This window comes from Prionailurus viverrinus, chromosome C1, assembly GCF_022837055.1.
Source record: "Prionailurus viverrinus isolate Anna chromosome C1, UM_Priviv_1.0, whole genome shotgun sequence".
NCBI lineage: Eukaryota > Metazoa > Chordata > Mammalia > Carnivora > Felidae > Prionailurus > Prionailurus viverrinus.
Genome location: NC_062568.1, coordinates 113,153,921 through 113,166,648, shown reverse-complemented (window position 1 = coordinate 113,166,648; position 12,728 = coordinate 113,153,921). Strand labels below are relative to the sequence as shown.

At 39.3% G+C, this 12,728-nt stretch overlaps 1 protein-coding gene across 2 annotated transcripts in view; it reads right to left on the bottom strand.

Annotated features, from left to right (window-relative positions):
* SPAG17 (sperm associated antigen 17) overlaps positions 1-12,728 on the bottom strand; it is a 235,344-nt gene that overhangs the window by 74,554 nt on the left and 148,062 nt on the right. For both annotated transcript variants that reach the window (XM_047871565.1, XM_047871566.1), the window contains exons 25-28: positions 12,045-12,217; positions 9,796-9,913; positions 6,759-6,937; positions 4,267-4,426 (exon numbers count right to left, since the gene is read on the bottom strand). In XM_047871565.1, the coding sequence (XP_047727521.1) occupies positions 4,267-4,426; positions 6,759-6,937; positions 9,796-9,913; positions 12,045-12,217 (630 nt within the window). The remainder of the gene's footprint in view (positions 1-4,266; positions 4,427-6,758; positions 6,938-9,795; positions 9,914-12,044; positions 12,218-12,728) is intronic.

The following is a 12,728-nucleotide window of genomic DNA, read 5'->3' as shown; positions in this document are numbered from 1 at the left end:
CTACATGTTCAGGGGAATCTCTATAAAAATCCCAGCTGCCTCTTTTGTAGAAATTGACAATCTGTCCCCAAAATTCATAGAGAAATGCAAGGGACCCAGAGTAGTCCAAACAACATTAAAAAAGTAAAACGAACATGGATGACTCCCACTTTCCAGTTTCAAACTTATAAAGCTGTAGTAATCAGGACAGTGAGATGTTGGCATAAGAACAAACATATTTATCAGTGGAGCAGAAGTAAGAGTCCAAAAATAAACCTTACCATTGATGGTTAATTGATTCTTGACTGAGGTGCCAACCAATTCAATGGAGGAAATAATTGTTTTTTTAGTAAACTCAAAAAAATGAATCTGGACCCCTATCTCTTGTCGTATAAAAAATTATATAAAGAGGCACCTGGGAAGTTGGTTGAATGTCTGACTTCAGCTCAGGTCATGATCTCATGGTTCATGAGCCCAACCCGCGTTGGGCTCTGTGCTGACAGCTCAGAGCCTGGAGCCTGCTTCAGATTCTGTGTCTCCCTCCCTCTCTGCTCCTCCCTACATGTGTGCACGTGCTCTCTCTCTCTCTCTCAAAAGTAAATAAATATTTTTTAAAAGTTCTATAAAAATGGATTTAAAAACCCCAAATGCAAGAACTAAAAATATAAAACTCTTAGAAGAAAATATAAGAATAAATCTTTGTGACTCTGGATTATTCACTGATTTCTTAGATATAATACCAAAACCACAAGCAACCAGAGGGGGGAAAAAGCAGATACATTGGACTTCAGCAAAACGGGCACCATGAAAAGACATCATGAAGAATGTAGAAAAAGAGCACAAAGAATGGGAGAAAATATTCACAAATCATGTATCTGATAAGGAAGTTGTATCCAAAATATACAAAGGATACTTACAACTCAATAATAAGAGGATGGATAACTTTTAAAAAAATGGGGAAAGGATTTGAATAGACATTTCTCCAAAGAAGGTAAAAAATGGCCACTAAGCACATGAAAAAGTGTTCAACATGCTGGTGAAAAATAAAATAATGCAGCTGCTTTGGAAAACAGTTTATCAGGTGCTCAAAACGAGAAACATAGAGTTATTATTCCAGCAATTCCACTCCTGGTTTATGTACTCAAGAGAAATGAAAATGTATGTCCACACAAAAACTTGTACAGAAATGTTTGCATCAGCTTTATTTGTAATTTCCTAAAAGTGGAAACGACCTATATGTCCATCATTGATGAATGTGTAAACAAAGTGTGGTATATCCATACAAGAGAATATTCTTCGGCTATAAAAATGAGGTACTGGGGCGCCTGGGTGGCGCAGTCGGTTAAGCGTCCGACTTCAGCCAGGTCACGATCTCGCGGTCCGTGAGTTCGAGCCCTGCGTCGGGCTCTGGGCTGATGGCTCAGAGCCTGGAGCCTGTTTCCGAATCTGTGTCTCCCTCTCTCTCTGCCCCTCGCCCGTTCATGCTCTGTCTCTCTCTGTCCCAAAAATAAATAAACGTTGAAAAAAAAAAGTTTAAAAAATAAAAATAAAAATGAGGTACTGACACAAGTTACAACATGGATGACCCTTGAAAATATTACACTAGATAAAAAGAAACCAGTCACAAAAGGTCTTATATTGTATGCTTCTGTTTATATGAAATGTCCAGAATGTGTAAATCCATAGAAACAGAAAGTAGATTAGTGGTTCCAAGGTCCTGGGTGGAGGGGAAAAGAGAGTGTTGGCTCACAGGTACTGTTTTTTCCCACAGAGAGTAAAATTATTCTGTATGATATTGTAGTGGTAGGATTCACTACATTACGCATTTGTCAAAACTCTTAGAATTGTACATATCAAAGATTGAACCCTAATGCAAACTATGGACTTCAGTTAATAATAATGTATCAATATTGGTTCATCAATTGTAAGACATGTGTTTATTAATTTTTTTTAATGTTTATTCATTTTTTTTGAAAGACAGAGACAGAGCACAAGCAGGGGTGGGGCGGAGAGAGAAGGGGACCCAGAATCTGACGCAGGCTCCGGGTCCTGAGCCGTCAGCACAGAGCCCAATGTGGGGCTTGAACTCATGAACCGCAAGATCAAGACCTGAGCTGAAGTCAGACGCTCAACTGACTGAGCCACCCAGGCGCCCCATGACATGTGTTTAAAACAGGGAAAACAGTGAGCCATATAGAGAGGAAGCACGGAGGAATTCTGTACTTTCTGCACATTTTTTCTGCAAACCTAAAATTGCTCTTAAAAACAAAGTCTAGTGGGGCCCCTGGGTGGCTCAGTCGGTTGAGCGACCGACTTTGGCTTAGGTCATGAACTCACAGTTTGTGAGTTCAAGCCCCGCGTTGTGCTCTGTGCTTCAGATTCTGTGTCTCCCTCCCTCTCTCCTCCTCCCCTTGCTCACGCTCTGTCTCTCTCTCTCTCTCAAAACTAAATAAATATTTTTTAAAAACTTTTTTAAAAAGTCTAGAGGCACCTGGGTGGCTCAGTCAGTTGAGTGTTGGACTCTTGACTTTGGCTCAGGTCACGATCTCACAGTTGTAGGATCTAGCTCGGCATTGGGCTCTGTGCTGAAGTGTGGAGGCTGCTTAAGATTCTCCCTTTCCCTGTGCCCCTCTCCTGCCCATGCACTCTCTCACACTATCTCTCTCTCTCTCTCTCTCTCTTTCTCTGTCTCTCTCTCTCTCTGTCTCTCTCTCTCAAAAAGAAAAATTCTATTTGTTTTTTGTTTTGTTTTTGTTTTTAAAGTGGATGCATCACCTCGGACGGGAGGGCTTTGAAGAAATCTGGAGCACACCATGCTGGAGGTGGAAACTCTTTGGAACCCTGTGGGGTGCTAAGGAAAGTGGCCACCCTTACATGAAGTCCTCTCCTATCAGAAAAGGAAGGAGCCTTTGAGCTGGGGAGTTTGAAAGCTATGAGGATGCTTTCATTCACTTCAGCCAAGGACCTTTTGCTACTACCAAAGGAAAGTCTATTTCACTAAATTTTGAGTAACCAAAAAAGGAATTCAATTTGCCTCTTGGTCCTTGGTTACTGTGGTGGTGGTGGGGAGGGGTGTGTGTGTGAAACTGACAAAGAAGATTAAATCCTGGTCTCAGACCATTTAAGTCAAATGAGAGATTGAGAAAAATTTGCAACGCAGGTGTCCAGATCCAAATCCCAGCTCTCCCACTTACTAGCTGAGAGGCCTCAAGGCAGTTATTTAACCTGTGTCTCAATTTCATCATCTGTAAGGTGGGATTCTTAAAATATGTATCACACAGGGTTGCTATGAGGATTCACTGATTTAATACTTTATTCAGAATTGTGCCTGGTACACAAACACACATGTCCTACATCTAAAGGTCTCTTACAAATAAATATGTAAATAATGAACCTCCCAAAGGTAAACAAGAAAATATGTGAATAGAAAAATTCATAAAGAAAAAATTATTAAATGTTCAACCTCACCAGTAATAAAGAAATGCAAATTAACACAATAATAAGATTATTAATTATCTATCAAATGGAATAAGATTAAGAGAATGAGGAAATCCAGCATCGGCAAGGGTATGAGGAAGGAAATATTTTTGTACAACACAGGAGGTAGGGGTGTAAATCGAGAATACCTCTGAGGAGAGCAATTTCATAATTTAGACTATGGCAGACACGGTTGATTGCTTACTCAACCGTTACCCGACTTCTTTTTTCCCTACAGGTAGTGCGCATCTCCTGAGAAAAAGGCCAGAAATGTCAAATGCTTGTTTTTCCAGCTTGGGTCCCTGGCCAGGTCGAGTCAGTGAGATATAAGGGAAGGTCTTCTGGTGGGGGAATCCAGAAATGTTTTCCTCCCTGATAGAGAGACAACCGTGAAAGTTCTTGTGTCCACTCTCTTCGCGTTTTGCTTTGAGGGTTACCACATGAGAACCTGGGGCCTTTGCAGCTCTGAGGAAAGTCAAGAGAACCAAAGAGATGCCTACTTAGAGCCTTGACATTGCCGATCTGGTCAACTAACCCTAAAACACTAGCCCAGCACTAGACCTAATGTGGAAGTGTATATAATGGCATAGGAAAATGTTCGTTATTTACTACTACGAGAAGGAAGCAGTTCATGACAGTGTGTAATGCCGTGATTCCAATTAAAATTTATACATGTGTATATGCGTCTATGAGTATAGATGAATATATTCATAGAAAAGATGAGAAGTAAAAGAATAACAATAATGAACATTTATTGAGCATTTGAAGGCTTATTAAATCCATTATAAACTGAAAGGCTTCAATTATTACCTTTCTTTGTGATGACAATCTCAGATGGTACAATTTCTGATTTATGCTGAGAAGCCGTGTCCATAAAGTCGCCGCTGTGAGGGCTTGTTGGCATTTCACCAGGAGGACAAACAGAACCTGAATCAGGACTACTGCTCACGGCACCATCGGCAAAGAGAATCTGAAGGAAAAGCGAAATCCTTACGTTCTCAGAAGCAAGCAAGAGGCTGGTTAACATTTAATGCTGTGTCAAACTGACATAAGTTAAAATAAATCCAAAGGAAAAACGCTCTTTGCAGACCTCCAGACTCAGCAACACAAACGTAATATAGGAGGATAGATTGGGAGCGCAGAGAGAATAGCTTACTATCCAGCAACATAATATTATTTAATGTTTTCCATTTACCTTCTATTTTGTTTCCTGTCTTTTTATTTCTTGTCTTTTATTGGATTAACTTGAGTTTTTATCTTCTCCATTAAAAAAAATTTTTAATGTTCATTTATTTTAGAGAGAGATAGAGCATGAGCCGAGGGGCAGAGAGAAGGAGACACAGAATCCGAGGCAGGCTTCAGGCTCCGAGCTGTTAGCATAGAGCTTGCTGCAGGGCTTGAACTCATGAACCGTGAGATCATGACCTGAGCCAAAGTTGAACACTTAACCGACTGAACCATCCAGGAACCCCTATTTTTCTATTCTTTATCCTTCCCCTATGCCACTGGAAAATTATGCACTCTGTTGCAACTTACATAATGACTACATTTAAAACTTTATCACATATTTAAATGTTTAGTGTCTGTCGATATCTATCTAGTAGATATGGTGTCTACAGGTACTACAGATACATCTGTCTGGATCAATCTCTATCGCTTACCAATGTGACAAGAACCACCACCAGCTGCTGCTCATGAGAAATCTAACGTCCATCCCGTCCATTCTGTACTAGGTAACTGGTTTCCTTTAGGAAGCTTTCGGGATTGTCTATCTGCGCAGTCCCAAAACTGCACTACAACATATCTAGATGATCTTTTCAAGATTATTAGTATCAATCCTGATTGACTCTTGTTTAATCCAAAGTATTTTTTTTTTCGTTCTGGGAAAATTCCCTATGTTGTTTCTTCCTTTATTTTCCTTCTTCACTCCCACCATTTTCTTCTTCTGGAGATTGTATTCTTCAGATCCCGTTTCCATGTTCTTAAGTTTTCTCTCCCTCACAATCCACACTCCCACCCCCTCCCCCCCAATTTTCACAATTATTTTTCTTGTTTTTTCTCCTTTTAAATTTTTATTTATTTTGTATTTTTAAAGTTTATTTATGTTGAGAGAGAGAAACAGAGAGAGCAGAGAGAGCATGCATGAGCAGAGGAGGGGCAGAGAGGGAGGGAGAGAGAGAGAATCTCAAGCAGGTTCCACACTGTCAGTGCGGAGCCTGACACGGGGCTTGGACTCAATAACCATGAGATCATGACCTGAGCCAAAATCAAGAGTGGGTCACTTAACTGACTGAGCCACCCAGGAACCCCTCTTAAATTTTTAATTGAAGTATACTGACATACACTGTTATCTGACTGTCAGGTGTACAACATAGTGATTTGATACACAATTGTCATTTTTAGTATCTAAAAACTCTCGATTTTTTTTCCCCAGCAACTGTTTTTTTTATTGTTATTATATAGATTGTTAGCCTCTCAAGTCTCTGTCTATATTACTTCTACTCACTTCCAAGTTTTTTGTTTAACTATGCTTCTTTTTAGGTCCTCTGTCTTTAATTTTTTATTATTCTGTAATTTACTTTCATGCAGTTGGTTTTTCTGTAAGGTTGATGACTCTTGGGTGCACAGTCATATTTCTGTTTGAGGATCCCTGTTCACTTCTTGGTGGCGTAGCCTCTGGTCGCTGGGAAGGAATGGAGCAGGACACACATCTCCTGGGTATTTTGATGTCTGGTTGCCACCCTCCAGGTAATAGTGAGTTACCTGGGACACTAACTCGATTTTCTGAGTGCAGATCTCCATCTGTGAAATGTCTGTGTTAAAACTTCTGAGTTTGAATTTTGCTGCAGGCTTTTCACTGTACATGTTTTAAACTTTCTTATGTTTCTCCGTCAGTCTGATCTCACCTGACTTGCATTTTCTAGAAATTCTCACAAAATTTTCATCCACTGATGACACATCTTGTTGTTTTCCAGTACCGTTGTGAATGCGCTATTCAAAAGTATTTTTTTTTTTAATTATTTTAAGGTGCCTTGAGAGGCAGAGGAGGCGAACACTGTGTTTAATCCTCAGCCTTGGGTCATATATAGAATAAGCTTATTTATAATAAGGATAAAAATAGTCTTATTGGCAGACTATTCTATTCTATTCTACTGTTCTATTCTCAATTTTCCATCTCTGGTGTCACTCCATTTTCAAGTGGGTTGTTCCTCTTACCTACCACAATACTACTCCTGCCCCATAGCTTGTTAGTATTTTACTTTGCAGCAGGAAGGAGAATTATTTATCTAACATTCTCTTACCTGTGTGGATCCATCCAACATGTACTTGACAACAGTGCCTTGCCTGGTGATAACTCTTGATGCCTCCTGTTCCACTGGTGGCATCACCGTCTTATAGTACTCATAGTGCTTCACCTTCTGGGGGTAGCTCTGCCGGACCATGATGTCCCAAGTGGGTTCCTCATCCATAACATTCCCATCTGAAAAAAAGCAAGCCTTAATGTGAACTGGGCAATGCTGTGTGGCCGGTGTTTTATCTTTTTGCTTAATTGTTTTCATTCTTCTGTCTACAGCTGAGTAATAGGGCAGTTTCCATGTCATGACCGATGGCACAGAGCACTGGTTCTTTTCTACCTTTGCTATGGTCAAATGTAGTAAAGAAGGTCGTCTATAGGTACTCAATAGGTACCTTCTCTATGTACAACCCATTCTTTCTCATGAGTGCTAGGACACCTGTGGCAAAATTAGGAAGGAAGCAGAGCTTTGCTGTCTTAGAGGTTCCCTTTTCTCCCTGTTGGCACTTTTCTCTTGCCCTTGACTAAGCTCTTGCCCCTGGGTGCTCGATGCTCTCCTGGTGACCCCTGGCTGCCTGGAGCCTCAGGGGGAGTCACTCACTTCAGGCTTGCCCTTCCAAAATATTTCATCATTTTTCAGAGTTAACATCGTCTCTTCATCTCTAACCAAATCCAGATTTTTCTCAGCATTCTACTCTAAGCTGGCAATCAAGGAGAAAAGCACCTGGTAATTTCCTTCAAAAGAAAATATTAACGAGAATTCAGTTTTTGCTAACTGAATATTTTCCTCTTCTCAATTTGTAAAGTGGTTTATCAACATGTAATGATGGCATTTCAAGGACTGTATCAGGCTGATAGAAAAATATTTTGAAATGAGGGCCCTTCGTGATACCCTCTAAGTCACAGAAGTATTACTAACAATAAACTAATAAGCACTTACTTGGATGTTTTTATATGTTAAATGCTTTGTATATGTATTTTATTCAGCTCATCCCAGCAAACTTTTAAGGGAGACACTCACTTTCCAGGGTTTTGAAGAAATGGAGGCTGGAAAGGCTTATAGCTTCTCCAAGGTCACACAGTTAAGTGGCAGGCCTAGGAGTTGAACAGGTCTCTAGGCTTAACTGTTTTCTCATGTTGTAAAAACACATGCTGCTACCATGACCCAAAACAAACAAAAACCACCCAAAACCTAACAGGGGATTAGTATGCTCCAAATTAGAAAGTATTTTCTCATTTAATACTTATAATAACCCTGTTTAGTATATGACACTATCTTACAAATGAAGAAATTCAGGTGGAGAGGGGTTATGACTTGTCCAAGGTCACCCAAGAAAGCTCTTTCTTCATATACCGCCTGACCTTCCCTCCTTCTGTGCAAGGCTGACCCTAATGAAAACATTGCTCCTTTGGTATTTATGTTGTAATTATGTTCAGACTTGAATTAGGATATTCATAATATATGGAATATTTTTAAAAGATTACATGTTCCAAGCAGAGTTATTATTAACCAATTGTCTACCATGATATAAGGATGAAAATATCAGGCTAGATAATGAAACTAATAAAAAAAGGTGGAAAGCTGGAATTTGATAATAAGATCAAGTGAACAAGCAGACAAATATGTTCTTATCTAGAAATATCCCTCTTAGTACACTCATAACATCTTTGACTTTGACTCTGGAAGACCCTTCATGGTCATCACACAGTCATCTCATCATGGAAAACCTGGACCACTAGGAATCCTGGGAAATCGATTCCAAGATTCATGGTCTATTTTTAATAATTGATAAAACCTAATGAAAAACAAGATTGAGACAGATCAGATCAACTGCAACATTTAGTTTCTTTTCATTTGGGTGGCAAGTAAATATGACATTGAATTATTTTTCAATAGGCATACTCTTTTTCTTTGATAGATATACTTTTCCAATATGGTGTACATTAGGAAATTATAATAAAGAGAATATTTAGTTGTGAAAAAAGATCAAGACCCACTGATACAACATTTATAGATGAAGAAACATAGTCTAGAGACAGTAAGTAACTGAAAGGGCCATATAGTCACAACTCAAGTCCCAGGCCCATGTTTGCTTTGCTGCTTCTGTTAATTCTATCGCAATAGTGGGTCTCCATTTAAGTGATATGCAAATTCAGTCACCAACGTGGATGCCCCAATTAGGGTAATTAAAGAAATCCTACTTGTACTTATTGTGACTAAGGTCACTCAACTCCTAAGTGGCAGAGATAAAAGTCCATTCTTGGTCCAGTGATGGCAAAGCCAGCGCTCTTAACAGCTATTGTGGGCCCTGTCTTCCTGCCTCTACGAAGGGACGCAGGTATATTAATTTGATGGTCTGATGAAAACAAAGGACAGTGAGCACAAAGGAGGGAGAGGCAAGTGCAGGTTGAATGCTTGAAGGAAATCAGTCTTGTTCTCAAGTATCAGCATATGATTTTATAATGTCTGTTATTTCTGTATGGCCTCTAGGCTTTGCCATCACTGGACCAAGAATGGACTTTTATCTCTGCCACTTAGGAGTTGAGTGACCTTAGGCAAATTAATGAACTTCCCGAAGCCTCAATTTATTTTGTAAAATGGAATTACTAGGACTTAGCTTAAAATAGTTGTATTTTTAAAAAATGTTTATTTATTTATTTTGAGAGAGAGAGAGAGAACATGAGCAGGGAGGGCCAGAGAGAACCCGAAGCAGGCTCCTGGCCGACAGTGCAGAGCCCAATGCGGGGCTTGATATCATGAACCATGAGATCATCATCTGAGCCAAAATCAAGAGTTGGATGTTCAACCAACTGAACCACCCAGGCGCCCCTATAAAAGTTGTATTTTTTTCATGTATATTAAATACTTAGTGCCAAGCTAACAGTAAATGCTCAGAAAATGAGGGTTATTATTATTAGCCTATTGTTCATTATTAACAAGTATATTTAACTAGTAGGAAAATACACACTTTCAATGGTGATTTAATTGTTTTCTTTATTTTTTTGCTCCACTCCCTCCTTGGTCTACACCAGCTAACACTCACCTGTAGACTCTTGCCCAATGAAGGTCACGAGGAGCCCATTGGGGCAAGACACATTTAGGTTTTGGAAAGTGGGAACATAAAGAGTCTCTTGTAAAACAGGTTCTGGTTCCACTTCGTCCTGTAAATAATTTAACATGCGAATAAGTGTTATTTTCTAAATGAGCTATTGATTTATTATGACTAAGCATGGACTTGCTGAGTGCTTAACATATGACTTGCCCATGACTAGTGGGCCCTGTGATGGAACCTATAAAATGCATGAGTCTCTACCTTTGTGCAATTTATATTCTATATTGTAGAATGGTACATAGACATGTGAAACAATTAAATTATAGTACCAAATGGTTGGCACATCTCTCCTCAAAAAATGAAGATATCAAAGTTAATGAGAATAGTTAGGAAAGGATCATGGAGGAGTTGGGCCTTGAAGTAGGCCTTGAATGATATTTCTGTTTGCAAGTGTGGGTGTAAAGGCTGATCACATCCCCACTACCCACTTTGTGTATTTTTTAAAGTTTGGGTGTTAGAGACGTTATGCTGTTAGGATATGTGTCCTTATTTTTCTCTAATAAGCAGGCATTACTTTTGTAGTAAGTAAAAACAATTTAAAAATGGCATAAAAAGATTATTTATAAACTGATGAAGTTTGGGTGTGTCTAGGGAAAAATCCTAATTAATTTTATGCCAACTATGCCTGAATACCTGGTTGGTTAATTGCATTCCAGAATCAAAGTTATTTGGTTGCTTCCAACCAACCCCTCATGATAATAATTTCAGTTTTTCCAGTCGGCTTTCTTTCCAGTTAGCCACTAAAGTCATTCCAACTGATCCCTCGTTTCTGGATCTTTAGTTTATTCTAAGTCTTCCACTGTTGATCATTTAAATTGCTCTGCCTTTGTTACTAACAAATAATAAAATCTGAAAAGTTAGGTAAAAATTAATTAAAAACACAAAACCAAATTAAGAGGCAAGAAATTGTGAAATTCTGTAAAATGAACAATACTGCTTAAAGAGATGAACCTTGCCATGACAAATCTACCATTACACAAAAAACCAGTAATTATCTCCCATTCTTCCATTAGCGTCACTTTTTAAAAATTTTAGGAGAGCTGACTGGTTTGCTACCAAGTTGCTTTCAGTCAAATTAATTTTTTTTTCAACATTTATTTATTTTTGGGACAGAGAGAGACAGAGCATGAACGGGCGAGGGGCAGAGAGAGAGGGAGACACAGAATCGGAAACAGGCTCCAGGCTCTGAGCCATCAGCCCAGAGCCCGACGCGGGGCTCGAACTCCCGGACCGCGAGATCGTGACCTGGCTGAAGTCGGACGCTTAACCGACTGCGCCACCCAGGTGCCACTGCTTTCAGTCAAATTAATGAATTATCCAGGGCTATTCTGCTCAAACACCATGCAATTTTCATTTAGCAAGGGTCAAGTGTCCTGGCTTGAGAAAAGTCATCTTGCAGTAAAGCTAAATAAATATGGCACAGAGAGGCTAAGTAGCATACAAAACCCCATAACTTTTAAAGGGCCGAGGTCTGAAATCAAGATCCCTGATCTCTTTTTAACACGTTTTTTTTATTCTAACGAGTTGAGTGTTTGTACATTGTACAAACTGCACAGCTGTTCTAGTAAATGCCTAAAGAGTCAAGAGTTCATCAGTGGTTTTCTTCTTGCTCCTCTTTTGATCTGTATTCTTCTATCAGGAACATGTTTGGAACCAAAGCCTCTGTGAGTGTGTGTTTGCATTGGGTGGCAGGTTGGAGGTACAGGGTGAACTGGTCTTTAGCCAGAAGCGGGCTGTCCTTCAATCCTTGGCATATAAATCTAAGCCCAAGTTTACCAAATGGAAGCATTTCCATTATTTAATTAAAGATACTCCTCTTTCAATTGTTATTTATCTAATGAGGCTAAATAAAGTACTTAGAGAATGGTAGGAACTTAACCAACCAAGAGCAAAGAAAACTCAAGAACCAGAGTGGCAAAAAAGGCTGAGCTTGTCCTGCTGAGTTTAGAATGAAAGACCTGAGAGAGATGTATATGACAATATGTCTCCTGGCATAGGGACCCAACTCCTGTGTGCACATCTCTTCTCATTCATTCAAAATTGAAACTCTAGGGAATGTTAATTCATTTGCACAAGAATGTATGTGTGGTGCACTAACACTATGGACCTAACTCATGATTTAAAAAAAGTTAACACTGAGGTAGGAGTAGAGTTTTGGAATCCATGGCAAGTCCCTGTACCTTTTTCTCTTCTTTTGGGTGTTCCTCTTCTTTAATTGATTCTCTGGGTTTTTCTTTGCCTTTTGATTTTGGTTTTCCTTTGCCTTGAGGAACAGTCACTACGACAGGAATTACTGTTGCAGTAAGTGCTGATGGGATATTCAACATTGTGTCCAAATTAGGATCCTTATCCTCTATAAAGAGAAAAGGAGAAACCAAGTAAATTAGACATTCATATTGGGTATGTTTGTTAAATAAAATTGGTATCACAAACATTTACACCAGTTGGCAACAATTTTTACCTTGCTGAATATGATTTTTTCAGTTGGATAGATTTCAGGGGTAATGTAGTCGATTTAAAATCAGAATTGTAAACATTGGGATACAGGTGCCCCTATGACTTAGCACTCCTGTATCCTTTGGATAAACTCCTAGTAGTGCTATTTCTGAGTCGTAGGGTAGTTCTATTTTTAATTTTTTGAGGAACCTCCACTGGGTGTTGTATGTATGTGATGAACCATGGGAATCTACCCCCAAAACCAAGAGCACACTGTACACACTCTATGTTAGCTAATTTGACAATAAATTATATTTAAAAACCAATAAAATAGGGAGGAGAAGATGGCGGCGTAGGAGGACGCTGGGATCACCTGGTCCAGCTGATCACTTAGATTCCACCCACACCTGCCTAAATAACCCAGAAAA